This window comes from Macrosteles quadrilineatus, unplaced genomic scaffold, assembly GCF_028750875.1.
Source record: "Macrosteles quadrilineatus isolate MER2022 unplaced genomic scaffold, UCM_ALF_1.0 Scaffold_5__1_contigs__length_97177068, whole genome shotgun sequence".
Classification (NCBI taxonomy): domain Eukaryota; kingdom Metazoa; phylum Arthropoda; class Insecta; order Hemiptera; family Cicadellidae; genus Macrosteles; species Macrosteles quadrilineatus.
This window is the reverse complement of record NW_026542598.1, coordinates 96661077-96681418: the sequence shown is the minus strand read 5'-3', so window position 1 is coordinate 96681418 and position 20342 is coordinate 96661077. Positions and strand designations below refer to the sequence as shown.

Genomic DNA, 20342 nt, shown 5'->3' with positions numbered 1-20342 from the left:
CAAATTCTAAAGCGAGACAAATTGTAGATAGCTATCCTGCTACATCAGAGAATTATAGAGATGCTATTCAGAGTTTAAAAAGTCGTTTTGGAAGGGATGATCTTTTGATAGAAGTCTATGTTCGAGAACTTTTAAAGTTGCTACTCAATAACTTGAGCCAAAAGGTAGTGATTTCGACTTTATTTGACAAATTAGAATGTCAAATCAGAGCTCTTGACACATTAGGAGTAACTACTGATAAATGTGCGGCTATTCTTTACCCATTAGTTGAGTCGTGTTTGCCAGAGGATCTTTTAAGGGCGTGGCAACGTCATTCTGACTTTGATCCAGAAGCTGATTTGAAGAATAGACTCGATGCACTTTTGAAGTTTCTGCGTATTGAAGTGACAAATGAGGAGCGAATTTCACTTGCTACCTCTGGTTTTGGGGACTCGAAGAGACAATTGGGTAAGTCATCCAAACCATTCTTTAGTGACGAAACGGAATCAATACTAACTGCAACCGGACTTGTTAACCAAAAGGTTGGTAAAACCCCTATGAAATGTATTTTTTGTGGTGAAAAACATTTGACAGAAAATTGTAAGAGTTGTAGTAATCTGACACATTTAGAAAAGGTAAACCTATTGTCAAGTAACAGATGTTGTTATCGTTGCACAAAGTATGGCCATGTTAGTAAGAAGTGTCATGTTCGACTAAACTGTTCTCTTTGCAATGGTCGACATGCAACAGTAATGTGTAACAAGTCTCAAGATAAATCTAATGTAAATTATGTTAATGATAGCACTTTAGTACCTTGTGAAAGTAATTTAGCTAATAATGCACAATCTGAAGTATTTTTACAAACTGTACGTGTGAATATTAGAGGAGGTAATAAAGAACGAGCAGCACGTGTCATTTTTGACTCTGGTTCTCAAAGGTCCTACATTTTGAAGAAAACTGCAGAAGAAATGGGGTATGTATCATTTGGAAAGGAAACCCTTAATCATGCATTGTTTGGTGGATCAGTAACAAATGCTGTAAAACACAATCGTTATAAAGTAAGGTTAAGTGATTTGTGTAATACTTACTATTGCAACTTTGAAGTTTTGGATCAAGATGTGATATGTAATGATGTTTCAACAATCAAAGCGGGTCCTTGGATTAATGAACTGCAGTCTTTTGGTATTAATGTTTCTGACACTGTAGAAGTAAAGGGCCAATTGAAGTTTTGATTGGATCTGATATTGGTGGAAAGTTGTTTACAGGGAAACGTCATGTTTTGACAAATGATTTAGTTGCAATGGAAACCTTACTTGGTTGGGTGTTAATGGGGAAAGTAAAAGTAAAAGGAGTGACATGTAGATCAAGTGTAATGACTATAACATCTTTGTTAACACCTATTTCTGACAAGTGTAGTGTAGACATTCCTAATATAGAGGATACTGTAACTGTCAAGATGGAATCTGAAAATAATAAGATTTGTGAATGTGATGAAGACGCTTTTGGATATGAATTGAAAAAGTCTGTAAAAAAAACGAAAAAGAGGTAGAAGAAGTGCAAGATAAAGAAAGTATCGCGTTTTAACATTTGGCGTTTTTTTTTTTTTTTTTTTTTTTTTTTTTTAGTCCTGTCACGGTCGCCAAATGTTAAAACGCGATACTGATTCTTCTAAAAGGGGTATACTTTTTAAATAATCTCAAGAAAACATAGTACAAAAAGAACTTCAATTTTAATCAGACATAACTATTCAAGACCATTTCTAACAATCAATCAAAAGGAAAACACTAATTGCAAAATGTAAACAAATAAAACATCTGATGAATTAAATTAACATATAAATAATCATCTAGAGACAGTCATTTTCAACACTTTTGATGGTCAGTAGCAGTTGGTGGGTTGATGATACTTTTAGAGTTAACATTTTGTCATCTCTTTCTTAGATTACATAGTTTCTTGTAAATAACCAGAATCAATAATTCAGTAATGTGTTATTTAGTTTTGTCAGAAACGTGCTGTATAGCGAAACATGAGATTCAGCCAGTGAGATGGCCTCAGATGAGTGTGTGATGAGTCGTCGTCCTTGAGTGTGTAATAAACCTGTCTGTCGACTCAGTCCGAGGTGAGGGGAGCAGCAAGTCCCATTACACCAGTACTGCGGTACTGCCAACTGCCATAGATTAAAGCTTGATGGTATTGCGCAGTGCACACACGCGTAGCATCTATATAAACAGTATACAAATAGTTCTATTTAAATATATTTAACAGATGGTTGCTGAGTTCTATTTAAATATTTTGTAAGTAATATTTCCATTTTCACCGTTACCGGTGATTGTTTTATTTGTCTAGTCTAGTGAGTAACACGATTAGCACATTTCTAATTTGTCTCTTTGTATTATTTTCTCGTTTTTAAAATCTTTTATCCCTGCAGAAGTCTCTTTTAGGGGTTAGCCGGGAGACAAGGGTTAATGTTTAGCTAACTTCTTCCTTCGCACGTGGTCTTGGTGGTTGGAATGTTTAACGTTTCCTTTAGTCAATCTATAATATCACACGTTAAATCAAATTTGTATGTTTATAGTATTTGAAAAGCTGCGAGGAAAATGCTACGAAAACATTGGTTGAGTTGTGCTTCTAAAATGTGTTTTATTGCTGCATTATGTCGTACTATTGCTGCATAGTAATTTGACTTTTCATTTGATATAATAATGCTTGTGTTTGTATTGTTGACCGAATGAAGCAGTGTTCCCGATTTAGCATGCATTGTTTCCAACATGTATAAGAAATTTATAATTTGAACTTATCAGTCTAACCTGTCTTGTTTGTTTGCAGGTAAGAGAATACTCCTGTAGTCCAGCAGTAATGGTAATGTAGACGTAATGTTGTCTTGTATGTCCATTAGTGTTAGGCTCATCTCCATGACTTGCGGGTGTCATTCGCCTTGCCAGTCACTATGGCTCAGTCACTTAGTCACAATAACTAACTATTTGTGTGTCCCTGAGTTGTGTGAAGATTGGGGCAATAGCATTACTTTACAACAATATTGAACAATTAACTACTTACGTGTGTTTACTATATATGACTGAGTTGTGCAAACATAGGCAAGACCATACATTAGTATACCATAAAGGAATTCTGGGAATCCCAATAAAAAGTCGAAAATATTTTGTTTGGCTTTGCATGGTTTACTTTCAACGTACACAATACGTTGTTGAAGAGAGAATTATTGTTAGAAATTGTTTAATATAGTATTACAATTTCGAAAGCGTATAAAATATATAGTTAAATGTAACTGGGTCAGCCCAATACATACACAATATACTACCATAGATTTAAGAATAGACCCATATGTCTACAACTTAATGATACAGCAATACTTGAAAATGTAGTTTTATAGACTCGTTTAGAAGGTTTGTTTACTCTCACTTGTTCTCAAGTTTCCCCATCAAGTACAGCCGGAGTAGTTAACAAGCCACTCACTGTTACACACTTAACCGCGCAACGCTCCATAAAATCGTGTAATGAGTGATTGATTGATTATTAAACGCGCCAAAGGCTTCTGCAAATTGGACTGAAAGTGATTGAAACAACTTTCTCTGTTGAGCCGGCCGGCAGGTAGTTCCGCTATTCTCCGCCAGGAGACTGCGCGGCGCTAGTGTCGGCACAGCTGTGGCGGTGGCGAGTGCATTTACACATTGTATTGTGTCGCAGTGTTCCGTAGTGTTTGTGGATTTGTTATGTTTGTGTTTACTGCACTTTGATGCTCGGATTTTAATATATGGTTTGGATTTAAGTCAAATAAGATATTTTTACTTGATATTAACTAGATAGTTGTTTTACAACTAATTGTTTAACATGATAACGTTTTCAAGTTTACTTTATAAATACGACTAAAATATATATACAGTGCTTATTTTTAAACATTGAATGTAAATATCTCATTGCTATTTATCTGAACACTTTAAATATTATGCATTTTTGTACTACGTTTTTATTTTTTTTTATTTCAGTTTTTAAACACTATTTGCCCTTAACCGTACTGTAGGCATAACAATGTATAGTAAGCATATATGATAATTCTGTAGATTCAGAGCTGAGCTGTACATAATAACATGGTCATCTTAAATATTCATAGTAATACATAAAAGATTTATCGCAATTTTACTGTTCACCACTTATTAACATTATCCGATCATAATGTACAGCTCCTATCATTTAACATATCAATATCATATTGTGTCTATATTAAAAGAACTTTGATATAAAAGTAAAATTATTAATCCATACAACTATGCAATATTAAAAGTCAAGTGAAATTGTGTAAATACTTCAACATTGTTACACTGATAGAAAATTGCTTCTTGATTTAAATAACAGCTTGGCAACGATCACGCTTGATTTATTGCAAAATAATGAAGGCTGCTATAGTGAATGATTCCCCCAGACGCTAGGCTACAGCAGGCAGACAGTGATGGAGATATAAATTGGCCACATCCCGGTCTTTATAATATGCGGTATCCGAGATCAACTGTTACTTAATGAATAATTAATTAATTACCTATTACATTTCATAAATACATTGTGAATCAGTCGATGTCAAACTAAAAGCGCCCCCTCCCAATTGGCAATTACAACTACTGTATTACAACGCTACTTGACTTGGTACTCAGAAGTTTTATCATTGTCTAACACTTGTTAGCTAATTATTGGAATGCACCTTGAAATAAGCCTATCTTATCTTAATTGGTTGCCGGAACTTCTAAAGGGAACGTTCACTAATTTAAGATTTAATGGAGGCTAGTAGATAACTTATGCGTGGTTCGAGCAATACACGGTAATGAATTAATTGGTGAACAATTTTGAAATATCCCATCGCTGAATTAATGGATGGTCAATTGTTAATCAGAAAATTTTTAATTCGAGTAAAATCTCCTCGGTGTAGATAATTAATTGTTAGTTAATCGTCGTTGCACTGATCGTTAGCTTCTACTGTGTCCGATTATGTGATGTCCAAAGTTAGGTATGTATGAATGAAACTGCAAGTTTGGGTTGATTCGACACGTATCATATCGCATTTAGATCATGCATGGCCATTCACTACGTATAGGCATATATTGTTTATCCGTGGTATAGGGTTGTTACTAAGGAAACGTTTCAATGAGGAGATTTAGGATACTTAGATGAAATTAGAGAGTAAGAGCTAGTCAGAACACGTACTAATGGAGCGAGTAGAAGGATTAGCAAAGTGAACGCGCGCTAGAAAGTCAACTGAATGTTTTGTCACGAGAGATAGCCAAACAACCGAAGAGCTTTGCTCACTTTTATTTCCTTCCAACATGCGCGAATGTCACGTGACTTGTGTGAGAGCCTTTTTACATGAAGATTATTTAACAACGTTTTTAAATTTTTCATAATAACATGAATTTATAACAAATCTAAGTCACATTCACATTTATGCCCTTTTTAGCTTGGCTACATCCTGGTTACGAAATTCTATCAGCATTCAAACACCAATATCATATTATTGCAAAGCTATTATTATTTAAGCATTTTAATTTTCTTTGGTTGAAGTATGCATCAGTTAATTTTGAATTAGATGTTTTCCACTGTGTAGTGAATTGTGTGAGTTAGATCACAATTATTTAGTCGACTCAAAAATAACAGTTGTCATTTTGGTGGGGAAATGGACCATATAATACAAAATTTTGCAATTCAGTCAGTTAATGATACTACTACCTATTTGATTCAATCAACGCTTATTGAAGAGAATTAAAAAAGTACCAAATGTTGTTTGAATTGTTAATAGATGTCCTGCTGCCTTGGGCAAAACCATTGAGAGATCAAAGTTACCGGTCTCAACGGTAGAAAAGAAAGTATCCTATTTGTTGGTAGCGGGTATAATGTCTTCATTGTAGGATTTCAGTAATTGCCCGATCTAAGTGTATTGGCAACAATCAAACCAGCTGATGGACATTGCACATGCAAGTCGTTTACAGAGCTGCCAATCTGAGAACACTTAATTGCCCTCCACTCCCCTCTCGCCAATAAACACCTGTTTTCTCTGGACTGATCTAGCGAAATGTCTCTGATAGAGAAAGTGTTCCTTTCTTGGTCATTCACGACATTTTGTCTGTTTCTACCTTTTCAGTATTGCTGTAGCATTGCCAAGGCTTAAAAACTGTGAGAACTGATAGAACTGTTAGTTTAAATTGTGAGAACCATGATAGTACAGCCATCTGTTTCTTCGATTAGATTAGAACATGTGTGTAATTTTTTGGCTTAGGCTTTATATGCATAAAAAATCTGTTCATGTGTTTTTTGTATTGCTAATCTCTACGTTTTTGGGAGTATGATTTATCTATGGGTTTATCCATGGTTTTATGTTGTATCTATCTGATAAACCATTATTGTACATCTGTTAGGATCAGTTGAAATCGCACACATGATATTTTACAAAAAAATCCATAAGATTAAACAGATGTAGCAATTTAGAACTCTTACGTAAATATATTTTAAAAATATAAATTACGAATATTAGAACATTTACCGTATGGATCATAAACATAAACAAATGACGCCACTGGCCCTAAAGTAAACATGTTCTCAAATGACATGTTTAAAATACCCCCGCCGCAGCAAACCTGCAGACTAAGCGAATTTCCATTTGCCTGATTGGATTTAGACTAAAATGTCTCCTTAAAAATATCACATTTATTCCCTATTTAAATAGAATCAGTTTAACACATACTTAGGTTTGCTGCAACAGGGAGGGTAAAAGTGTTTTTTATGTAAAATGTTAATAGTTAGTAAGAAATAAAAACATTTTCCAAATTTGGGCAAAATATGTTAATAAACAAGCACACTACAACGGTTTACTTATTCTCCATAAGAATAACATGCGAATTTTAAATTAAAAATGTTGTGGAATTTTCTCCGTAACCATTAGGCGCATTATAACGCTTCAATATACTAAATTATTTGTTTTTTTAAGCTCTACAAAATAGTTTGGAAAGAAATTTCAAAATGTTATGTTTTTTGGGTCAAAAATAGGAAAAACCCATTTTTACCCCATACAAGCCCCCATAAACCCCTGTTCCCATAGTCCGATCATGCTGGTTCGCGAACTCGTTCGAAAATAAACGTAGGTTTACACGTTTGTACCAAATTTAATCAAAATCGGATCATTTTTGCTCGAGTTATCGCGCTAACGGACATATATATATATGAATTTGAACGGATGGTGTTTTTGGCCTCTAGGGACCTCAAAACGAAAAAAAATCGGTCTCGGGTCCAGGTCTTACCATGAGTACTACGGTAATAGCTTATTCCCTATATGGGAAATTCGCTAAAAAAAGATCCAAACCAGCTGTTACTGCTAATAGTATGGACATTCGGGCCTTTGACGTCATTTGTTTACGTCTATGATCCATCTGTTGTAGTATTCGTGACTAAAATGCAATGGGTTTCTTTCACGAATATTTTAATGGTTTCTCTTTATTTTTCGAAGTAAACACAGTAGGTCTACATCACATGCCGGTAGTTAAAACGAATACAATGAGAAAACATCATACATATAGTTCGTTTTCTTCGTTCGGTCTGTGTATTTTCGTTGTTTTCAATTTCGTAGTGTAATTAGTTTATATTTTCAGAATGGGTTTAAAATAATTATATTAACTTGGACTTTTGCCAATACGTAGATACTGATGTATGATTGATTACTGTACAAGCAATATGTAGCTTCTGTTTATGTTAAAAACCAAATACAATTTCTTGCCATTGAGTTTGTCAAGTGAATGTGGTGAGGCAAAAGTTCAACATTTAATATTTAGTTAAATTTGCGAAGGATCGACAGCGAAATCAAATCGCGGATTCAGAAAGCGAGATTTTAATCCGTAAACGGAGCGAGACGGATGAGCGAGGTACATCACGATAATTAACATACCATACCAGACACCATCACCTGCCTCGCGTAACCATAACTTCTCTCTACGGGTTTCTGTAATTTACCTGGGGAAAATGTTATGATAACGTTTCGGCTGATCCACACTGTATATTTGGTCGAACATAAAAATAAACGCTTATTTTACCATGTAATATACGCACAATATTGCGCTATATACACTATATCTGATATCTCAGAAATATCAACTAAAAGGACGGATTATCTGATTTGACATTAACGAAATGACGAGGCTTCAAGATTTGTGTTATCTGTTGTCTTGGGTTTTCTTTGCCGGAAATGTACAATCGCTTGGTTTAGTCCTTTAGTCGCCAACCACGTATTTCCGCTTGATAAATGTATACAATCGTCATATAAGCTATCAAACATGTTTGTCTAATTTATTGTTATTTCTTATATTTATTTATGTTCATGCTATTATTATCCTAAAAAATAATGACCATGGAATGGTTTTGCCTACATTAAATTCCCCTGGTCAGGATTGTATGGATCCAACTAATAATTGTAGAACTTGATTGTACTCGAGTATGGACTTCGGAACTGCTAACTGGGCAAGATAAAGAGTATCTATTGTTTTTAGCTGATTGATAAAATGACCTTTATTATCTTTGCGTCACTGTTATTTCGATACTGTGTATGCCAACTAACAGCTCTGTACTTTTAGTAGTTTGTTGTGTTTTAAATTCTAATGGAAGACGTTGACGATTGTAAGTAGGCCTATCGTGTTATTGTAAAATGTTATTTGCGAGATTTTTTGTATACCTTACACAAATTGTGCTTTATTTTGCTACTGTTATAAACTGTCAGTGTCTAAATTAATTTGCTTAAGCAAGTCGTCCACGATCTTTGAAATTTCTGAAATGGAAATGGAAGTACTGTGGTGATCATTCATTACTGCATTTATTTTGGCAATGAAATAAGCATTTGACCTTAATACCTATGTCGTTTGAGCGTCCGGTAAGCACACATAAATTAAACTAAATGCATGTGATGTCAAACGAGGAAATGCCCAGCTAAAAAGTTAAAACACATATACCAACATTTTCTTAAATTGCCCTATATCGTAATGAATTTTAAATGCTCTTTAAACTGAGCATTTGTAAAAAGAATATTAGTTTTAAATTTCACACGGACTAAAATTACCAATATAACTTGATTTTAATACTTCTTTCAATTTTTCTATGATAATAGTTCACTGTCGAAGAGAGTACAAATTAATTTTATCACAGCAATCACATATTTAAATGAATGCATTTAGATGTACTTTTACCATTTCTTCACAGTAGACTATAATTCGATATCTCTATGCAACAGATTAGGTTGAGCAAGGCAAGCATCGCAAAAAAACTGATTTTGTTCAAATTTCCAACAAACATGCAAACTAGCATTATAATATCAAAAGAGTCCGCGAACCAGTCAGATCTGACCACTATTCCTAGTATCTCGAACCTCAAACTTCGTACCATAGTTTATCTTTTAAATAAAAAAACTAACGATAATAACAATACAACCTTGAATTTACTGAAGAGGAAAGTTGTGTTCCAACAATAAACTAACAACCCTGAGTGAGTCATTAGTAGCCTCAACCGTGAGTTGTTATCACAGATTGATATCGTTATCTCGTAGTGCTGGAGTGATGTGTGGAGGAGAGGCCTATCTCATTCTTGTTTCTAACTCAGTTTCGTCGGACATGTCACGAGGTACTGGACGTCCTGAACACTCGACATACGACGAACACGACGTGTGTTCCCGGCCTACCATGACAGCTAACCCACATACTCTATGTTCTGTATTGTCCAAGGTTAGACTGTAGAAGAGGAACGAAGTGCTCGTGATTGTATGGTACACAAAATATTGAACAGGACTAAGACAGAGTTATTGTACACTGTATGATTCTGTTTACTCCATTGCGGTTATTATGTTTATTGTAGACGATACACACGTAACGATACATTTGAATGATAGGCAACCTTTAGGATATTTTGCGCAAATGACAATTGTGCGTAACGATAATTCAAGACTGACTGTAACCTGTACCAAAGTGTTACGTGCCGACGATTAAGGAAGTTTCATGTCAGATGTATTGCCAAAGGGAGCGGATTTTCTCCGGTCTTACTTGCAAGGTAGTTACTTAACAGGTGTAATTACGGCTAATGATATTTTACGTACTTTATTATGAGCGAGATAATTGCTGTACTTAGTACTGCATTATCATAAGTCTGTGAGAAGTTAGATAGTCGCAGGACATGCGCACCTCACGTCGTTGTCATTGTACTATTGTGCTTTGGTCCTCTAGCTTCCTAGTTTCCCAGTTCCTAACATGAATTAGTTACCTACTTTTGCTGTTTACCACAATCATGTGAGCTTTATGATGAAATAATCTAAGTTTAATCGAGAGGATATGTTTAGAAACTTACAAACGCTGTTTTGTATTATAAATAAGTTGGCTAATTACGCGATCGTGCAGCTTTTCGTAGTTGTAATTTTATTAAATTTGATAATCTTATTATAGTTTCATATTTTGCAAACGCCAAAACACTAAACCATTGCAAAACACAGCATGCGAAAGAGAGACGATAAAACCACGTTATTTCAAAATATATTATACATTCACTCAAACTAAATCAATACTGATGCACTTTGATAAATTCATAGTACTGTATTATGATGAACAAGCATCACAATATCGTTCCATATATATGCACAAAAAGAATATCTCACTTAATTGCAGTTTTGAGTTTATTTTATATACATTTTTAAATGAAGATTTTTGTTGCTTTTATAATAGTTTGTATGTTTTATCATAGATAAAACATACTCCCTTGTGTTGGTTAGTCTATGGTTTTATATAACAATCAAATAACAACTCGGTCAACAGCAACAGCTATCTAGAGTTGAGTTTAGGAATGTGTAAATGAGCAGTGGGCGTGAGCGAGGATGACTGATGTGGAGGAAGTTAACTAACAATGATGATTTGTGACAGCGACTGTGTTACGTGTGTTACAGTGCAATACTTGTGTAACACGACCGACGACGTGGCCACATACATGCGGGACTAGGTACCTGCCTACAAATATGCGGGTGCCACCGTAGATAAAATCAGCGAAAATATTCCACTGTCATCTCTGATAGCAAAGTTGACCCGACCGTGTATAGGCTACATGTGATAAATGCAAGTGGAGAATGCACAATCAGAGACCATTATCATTGATATGCCGTACAAGTAACAAGTAGTTTTCCAACAGCTACTGAACCTTCGAAATCTCCTCTCATTTATTTGTTGGCGTTAATAAAAAATTCCCTTGGAGTGAAAAATTCTATTCCCATACAAAAAAAGTATATTTCTGTGATGGTTCTAAATGCGCTTTCGACATTGTAAAAATTTGTTAAACAGTGGTTTATTTTATTTTAACAAGCTAGTACATAAACGTAATAAAAATGTTTGAAGAGTGTAGGCTAACTGTAACTATGTATCTTGATTATAAATCAGTCTGAAAAATACAGAGAACGGCATTGGTTCCTCCTCTAGGTCACCCTTTCTAGGTAGCTCCCTTTCTAGGCATCAAATGCGCTTCGGACATCCACAAAACACACGGGTCACACATATAAGCTAAGGGATCTGGGAGTCCAAGGAATACAGTACTATGAAAAAATAAAAGAATTTGTTTGCATGCAGACTTGAGGAAATGAGAGTCGGTTTCTTTGTTCAAATATTTAATTTTCTATCGCCTGATCCCGTGTGATGTACGTGGATTCAGTCGCCCTAAGTTGTTGCACCTTATGAAGCATACTTTGTATCGCAATTGCAATAAAAATGGAAAAATGTTTAGCAAAACTATCCTTAACTTTTAACTAACGTGTTCAGCAGTAATACTCAAGCTTACTTGTTACTTGTTAGCTTAAGCCCACCATTCCCCTTGCATCCTTTATTATTATTGCATTTTACAACATTAACATTGCGACACGTGAGACGCAGTTTAGTAATCTAAGGAAACGAACGTTAATTCTCACAGTTTTTTCCCTTTTTTTGCGAAGAAAAACACAATTAAACATTCCATAACTACAAATAAAACATGAACAGAGTGTCATGAATGAAACATAAAAAAAGTTAGATCGATCAACATTGCCTTTAATTTACAGTGGTAGCAAAACGGGAGTGCCGATGGAGACCTGTGGGGGTGCGTGCGTTTAAGGGACTTGACCTGGTCTCCATCGGCACTCCCGTTTTGCTACCACTATACTATATTATTTAAGTAGGCCTATAAAAAAATGCGGCTACAGCAGAAGTGTCCAAACAAATTTTACCAAGAGAGTACACATTATTGTTAACAGTTGGGTGCCACTGCCACACCAGTCCACCACTGCCCCGAGCCTGAGTCTATCCTCGCCGATCTGACACGTCGTAGATCGCTCCCTTTCTCCGTCCCACGGACGAGATTGAAAGTCGCTTACATAATTCGCGAATTGTAGCCGCTCACGCGTGCTAATTGTGTCGTGTTGTTTACTCTCACTGTCAATATCGACAAATCACGACTCGCACTCTCCTTGGATCTACATCATACAAATTATTGGATATTCCAATTTAGATGCCAAAGTTAAACAAATTAAATTACTAAACGCTAACCTATCTGTTTAGTGTTATACGAAACAGCTCCCTTTTTTAACCGACTTCCCCACTACCAACAAAAGGAGGAGGTTCTCAATGTTTTTTTTTCTATGTATGTTCACCAATTTCTCTGCGATTCCTTTACCGATCAGTGTGGTTCCACCACCAAAATAACCAGTAGAGTTTCTATTTGGTACCTTATATATTATGTTTAAGTATAATATTTGTTTCGGTGAAAAATTCTGAAAACCTTAAATATTCAACACTTATTTTGTTTACATTTGTGCAGATTGTTTACATTTGTGCAGAGAAGGCAATAAATAATAATAACATTCCTACAGCTGTTAGCTGAAACCATTTAAATGAAGCTACAGACAATTCTTCATGAAACAGTTGCTTCATATTGATCAATAAACTATTTCTTGCCATGGAGCCTAAATGAATTACATTGAGAAAAATGCATTTTCTTTTGGTTACTATAAAAAATATATTTCGACGTTTGACCTGATTTGTGTATACAGTAATTCTGTTTTTAGTATTGAATATTCTGACTTACAAAAACATATATGTTTCAGTGAATAGCTGTATGCTATTGACAAATAAAGGTGTATTGTGAAAACCAAAGCATTCGTAAAACAGGTCTAAATATAAATCAAATGCAATTATTCCTCACACGACCTAAGAAGTGTGACAGTGCATAATCGTCAATTGTCTTAAAAGTGTTAAATATTTTAATTACTAAACATGCATTTGCAGATGTGGAATGTTAATTGATATTCTCTACCCAGTTACTATATCATATCTATACTATTATGCCTGCTTCGGAAAGTCCTAGAGGAAGATGATTTGCAATTTCGACTAGGCTATATCTTGAGCAAACAAAACCCCCTACATGACTTACACCATTTTTAGCTGAACCAATCTTTCATATAATATTTTCCAAAGGTACTATACGAAAGGTACTATGGTGTTAACGACCAATTTTCAACTTTTGAAAGATTTTTTAGTGCTGGTAGCTGAGGAATAACTTTCATATTGTTCCAAAAGGCTTGAGACGTTACTGTATTTCTTTTTATAATGTAGAAGTACACCAATTGCAGGAAACGATGATGTCTGACATTTCATTGTATCTAGAAAAGACAATTAGTTTTTCATTAGGCCTAATGTAATGGACAACTCTTTCTTTCTTAAGGAATATCTAAAGATGTTTATTTTCATACCCATTGATTATGTAACCTGAACAGGTGACTCAAGCAGTTTTAAAATAATGATTGATCTGTGGAACTTTTGATTGTTTCATACAGTTTTGCTTATCAAAAATCATCAAGTAATTAATATATAAAAAATTATATAGTCACTAAAAATCATGAAATAATTTATTTTTGTAAAAAAATACAACCGACTTCAAACGCTCTAAAAAGAATGAAATAATTTCAATAAAGTAAACTTTTGTATTAGGCAAGCTCACGTATTTCAAGTCGGCGCGGCTCAAACTGCAAATATGATTGAAATTAAATATTGTGTGTGTATTTTGAAAATCAATAAATTGTAGCTGGAAAACATAAATATATAAAAAACATACTGAACTGTTTTGTTTATATATCAAAGGAAATATTTTCTTGTATTTTATGTTTACTTCAGAATAAATGCATTATGAAAATAACACACACAAATGTTCTATATGAATAGGAAAATAATTTAGTTTGATATTATGATAGGGGAAAGAAGCTAGTTTAGTATTAAAACGTTACTTTCCCAAGTTAGAAACATTTAAATGCGTTATAATCTTTTTAAAGATACTCGTTAATACCACTATAATGCCGATCTCTGATTACGGTAATAAAATAACACTTAGCGCATAACTATAAAAAAGACATGCAGATTAACACCTTTAGTTATAGATAGTCACCTGCAATATGGACACCCTCTTTCAATTTTGTATCAAAAATCATCATAGAGCCGCACCGACTTAAAATATGTGAGCTTGCCTAATTCAAAAGTTTACTTTATTGAAATTATTTCATTCTTTTTAGAGCGTTTGAAGTCGGTTGTATTTTTTTACAAAAATAAATTATACTAAGGCAATTAAAGTGTTCACATACTAATATTAGGAAATATCCCATATCAAAAAGTCATTGCTTTTTGATGTAGGAAATTACTTCACTCAACTTGGTTGTCCATTTTTTGTGGAAATATTTTATGTACTTTATGATTTCTGACATCTACGTATCTAGCGGTGAATTTGTAAATTGTACCATACATTAATTTATAAACCCAGTTGTCGGCTAATAGTAGTCATTGTAGAAGAAACACCGAAATTGTTTAAGTAAATATTTAGCGAGAACTCTAATAAACGTTTTCACGTGCAGTTTAAACCAAGTAATCGTATTACAACTTAACACAATGCCTCCGGGTAAGATAGGTAACTCGATGCTGACCAGTGTCATCTCGAAGGACATATACGTGTACCTGTAACACTATAGTCAATGCTATAACACCAAACACCCTGCAATGCACACGGCAAGCGGCCAGTGTTACATCAGGTTCAGTGCATCGCATTACGGTACTGTCTGCCTGCTTTTGGTTGTGTTTGTTTTAGCGAATTTCCCTATAGGGAAGTAGCTATTACCGTAGGTGGCACGGTAAGACCTAGACCCGGGACCGATTTACTTTTTCATTTTGATGTCCACAGAGGCCAAAAACACTATTCGTTCAAATTTTTATATATGTATATATATATATATATATATAGACATATATATATATATTTACGTCCGTGAACGCGATAACTTGAGTAATTTTTGTCCGATTTTGATGAAATTTGGTTTAAAGGTGTAAAGCGGGATAAACTTGAATGAGTTCTCGAACCAGCACGATCGGACCATGGGAACGGGGCTTTACGGGGGGTTTTATGGGGTAAAAATTGGGTTTTCTCACTTTTGACCCTCAAAACACAAAATTTCCCAATTTCTCTTTAGACCTTTTTAAAGAGCTTAAAAAAACAAATAATTTAGTATATAAAAGTATTTTTGTTCGATTATTAGTAACGGAGAAAATTAAAAAATTGTAAATTTAAAATTCCCATGTTATTCTTATGGAGAATATTGTCAAATGTTGTAGTTTGCTTGTTTATGAATATATTTTGATCAAACTTGTCAAATTTATTTATTTTGTACTAAGCTATCAATATTTTACTCAAATACCCCCGCCGCAGCAAACCTGCCGTCTAAGCGAATTTCCATTTGGCCGAATTGATTTTCAATTGATCTATTTAAATAACATTAGGTTTAACGAGTACCTAGGTTTGCTGCTACAAGGAAACTAATAAAGTAGTGTGGTTTTAGTAAAATATTGATAGCTTACTATAAAATAAATAAATTTGCCAAGTTTGATCAAAATATATCCATAAACAAGCAAACTACAACATTTTACAATATTCTCCATAAGAATAACATGGGAATTTTAAATTTACCATTTTTTTTAGTTTTCTCCGTAACCAATAACCGTACAAAAACACTTTGATATACTTAATTGTTTGTTTTTTTAAGCTCTTTAAGAAGGTTTAGAGAAAAATTGGGAAATTTTGTGTTTTGAGGGTAAAAAGTGAGAAAAACCAATTTTTACCCCATAAAACCCCCCATAAAACCCTGTTCCCATGGTCCGATCATGCTGGATCGCGAACTCATTCAAGTTTATCCCGTCTTACACCTTCAAACCAAATTTCATCAAAATCGGATAAAAATTACTCAAGTTATCGTGTTCACGGACACACATATATATATATATATATATATATATATATAAATCTATATATATATATATATATAAATCTATATATATATATATATATATAAAAATCTGAACGAATGGTGTTTTTGGCCTCTGGGGACATTAAAATGAAAAAGTAAATCGGTCCCGGGCCTAAGTCTTGCCATGAGACCTACGGTAATAGCTACTTCCCTATAGGGAAATTCGCTAAAACACACTTTATTAGTTTCCTTGTAGCAGCAAACCTAGGTACTCGTTAAACCTAATGTTATTAAAATATATTTAACTGAAAATCAATTCAGACAAATGGAAATTCGTTTAGTCGGCAGGTTTGCTGCGGCGGGGGTATTTTAAATTAACGCGATTTATCAAGTTTTATCAAGTTGGATATCAATATTGTCTGCAATTAGTATACACGTGAGAGGCAGACACTTTTACAATTTTACCAAACTTACCTTATAAGACCTCATGTTTTCTAAAAAAAAACTTTTAGAATGTTTAAACAAACAATTTAACAAAATATAGACTATTAAAACTATAACCCAATCAATTTTAATTTTAGTTGTCCACTTATACACGTTAATGAGTACAATATAACGTAAAGAAAGTCTCAATTAACGAATTATTCAATCATATAGACTTGTGTGCATTGAAGTGTATTGAAGAGAGAGAGCCAAGGACAAAAGTGTCATAAAGTGAGTGATGCAAAATGAACAAAGGAGTGGCCACGACTGGAGGCAGTGATGGTGACGAGAGTCCTTCCTCTCTAGAATGTTGGGACTACAGCATAGAGCTGGAGTGTCTGCGAGGACCTCAAGGTAAGAGGACTCTTGTGTAAGAGTGAGTGAGTGACCGGGACTGGAGGCAGTGATAGTGACGAAATTCCTTCCTCTCTAGAATGTTGGGACTACAGCATAGAGCTGGAGTGTCTGCAAGGACCTCAAGGTAAGAAGACCCTTGTGTAGGATTGAGTGAGTAACTACGACTGAAGGCAGTTATAGTGACGTAATTCCTTCCTCTCTAGAATGTTGGGACTACAGCATAGAGCTGGAGGGTCTGCGAGGACCTCAAGGTAAGAAGACCCTTGTGTAGGATTGAGTGAGTAACCACGACTGGAGGCAGTGAGGGTGTCGAGAGTCCTTCCTCTCTAGAATGTTGGGACTACAGCATAGAGCTGGAGTGTCTGCGAGGACCTCAAGGTAAGAAGACACTTGTGTAAGAGTGAGTGAGTGACCGAGACTGGAGGCAGTGATAGTGACGAGAGTCCTTCCTCTCTAGAATGTTGGGACTACAGCATAGAGCTGGAGTGTCTGCAATGATCTCAAGGTAAGAAGACCCTTGTGTAGGATTGAGTGAGTAACTACGACTGGAGGCAGTTATAGTGACAAGATTCCTTCCTCTCTAGAATGTTGGGACTACAGCATAGAGCTGGAGTGTCTGCGAGGTCTTCAAGGTAAGACACTTGTGTAGGATTGAGTGAGTAACCACGACTGGAGGCAGTGATAGTGACGAGATTCCTTCCTCTCTAGAATGTTGGGACTACAGCATAGAGCTGGAAGGTCTCAAGGTAAGAAGACACTTGTGTAAGAGTGAGTGAGTGACCACGACTGGAGGCTACAGCAAAGAGTTGGAGTTTATGCGAGAACTGTAATGTAAGTTTTCAAAGTATCATTTTCCAATGTATTTAATTTTGCTTACTTTAAGACTGGTCCAAGAGTAGCTTTACTAGTGGCATAGTGTAACTACATGTGTTGTGATAAAATAAACTAACTTTTATTTTTTACGCAAATTGAGAGTACCATTGTAATAAATTTTAAGAGGCTTAATAATAATTCTAGTTGGAATAAAATTACAGTTGAATTACTATTGTAAACCATCGGTTTGCCTCTAAGTTGTTGTGTTACAAGATACCAGCCCAGTTTCCCGTTTTAAATTACCTCGAAGGACAACACTCATTGTATACGATTGTGGTTAGGCAAGTCTTCCCAGACAAGGAAAATGTTTGTAATTATAACACCTGTTGTGAATGGCCAAGCAAAATATCTAGGTGAACGATAAAAGGGAGTCAGTCGGACGCACAGTGAGTGAGCAGTGTGACGTGACGACGGGGTGATATAGCGGGTGCTTACTAAAGGTTTACAGCCATAGGATACACATGGACATTTCTTTTAGTTTTTTAATAGTGTTTATTTGTATTGAAAATTGTTGTCTTCAGTGTGCCTCCTTTCCATTAAAACTATCTGCACTCGTCAATCTACTCATATAATGTCCCATTGCTGCAATTGATCAAGCACATCAGCATATCTGCGAAGAGTCGGATGGCAATGAAGCCATAGACGGTGGTCGCCCCCCTTGTTATTGGTAAGCTTCAATGTGCGTCCTGTTTCACGCACAAACCCATCAATTAATATTATTTACAGGTTCAGGAAAATTTCATGATTAAAATAATAGAGCCGCTGGAATTTCATCCCCCTGGAATTATCCCCCAGAGCAGAGCGGACGTCACTATGACGTAGTAACCTGAGCGCTCTCAATTTTGTTCGCGGCCGAATTTTATCCCCGTTGATTTGGGAGTCTAATGAAAACAGACATTTTACCCGGAATTTTACCCTCTGCCCTTATAATCTTTAATTTTAGACAATTGTAGATGTAAATGGAAATATACCCTCGGAATTTTACCGCCGGAAATCTACCCCCTGGCCAGGTATAGAGATTGGTGAGAATAATTAATTCTGTACATAATGGGCGTTTTTAGAGAAAGGCGTTTATACAGTAAATATTATTTATCACTGTTTATGTGAAATGTTGTAGGTTGTAGGCTGTAGGCAAAATAAACGTGTAAAAAAATTTCAAAACCATTCAATACATGTACACATTGTTGTATTCCTACAGTTTTCGTGAAAAATGTCAGTGAAACTATTGTCATATCCTTAACACTCTGAAAACTGAATTTTCCCACAAATTTGCATTTAAACAGCGGTAAAGAATAGTTGTCTGTTTAAACGCCCTTCTCTAAAAAACAATGTTAATTATTATCACCAAATTCTATATCTGGCCAGGAAGCAAAATTCCGGGGCTAAAAATCCGGGTGGTAAAAATCCGGGCCGTACATTTTGAGCTAAACTCATTAGGGGGGAAAAGTCCGGGTGTAAAATTCCGGCCCGCACTGTTTATCACTTGAATTGTTCTGATTAAATTCAAAACCGTTAAAGGATACGTTTAATTCCACCAATTTATTAATTACGTGTTGTGCAACTCTACGAAGAAAAGACTATGCCGTTTTCTCAAAGAGACGTTGTGACAGAATTTGTTTGGCGAGACAAACAAGATGACTAATGCGCTTTCCATTATTGGAAAGCCAAATTATTACTAAACGCTTTTATAATTGCTATTGTTATTTATAAATAATCTAAGACTACGGCTTGTCCCAAGGATGGCCTATTCATATGACATCCATTCATCTCTCACATCCCACAAGAAAGACACTTTGAAACAACAATTGCTAATCTACTCGAGAATAAATTGTAAGCTGAAAAGCATTATAAATAATAGTTGTTTTATTCATGGAGGATAACCTAAGTATCGTCCCAAGTCCAGTTAATTATAAATTTAGAACGTAGGCTTCCTGATGGAAAACGGCCATTTAGGTTTTAAATAGCGATTGTTTGGCGTCGTCTCTCCAAGTACTTCTCGTAAATAAACCAGCAACACGGCAGACGGCAGACACGTGCACGGGCCTGGCCTGGTGTTTTGATGTGTTACATTCCCTCTTAGGTCACTGGGGATCGTAGCACATGTAAACAATGACTTGATTGCGACTGCGAGAAGAAGTAGGTATTGTCTGTATACAGCACGTATGTTGATAATCACTTCAGTAAATTTGTTCCTAGAGGACTGTGGAGTGCGGTGGAACGAAATGTGAACGTGGTGTTAACAAGCGTTTGTAATGTTAATTGGTTGGATTGTTGGTGCAGGAGTAGTAGTAGGCATAAGCCGCGCCTATGGTTTAACTTCAACAGACTTTGGACCGCGTGC

The 20342-nt window shown here is 35.2% G+C and overlaps 1 protein-coding gene across 6 annotated transcripts in view; it reads left to right on the top strand.

The window, feature by feature from the left end:
* Positions 1–20342, top strand: part of LOC128994107 (cerebellar degeneration-related protein 2-like) — a 133073-nt gene that overhangs the window by 95407 nt on the left and 17324 nt on the right. The window contains exon 1 of one of the 6 annotated variants that reach the window (XM_054418378.1): positions 8580–8640. The exons of the other annotated variants lie outside the window; for them this stretch is intronic. Coding sequence (XP_054274353.1) covers positions 8622–8640 — 19 coding nt within the window. The 5' untranslated portion in view covers positions 8580–8621. Of the gene's footprint in view, positions 1–8579; positions 8641–20342 lie in introns of those variants that run through there. 6 annotated transcript variants of the gene reach the window in all.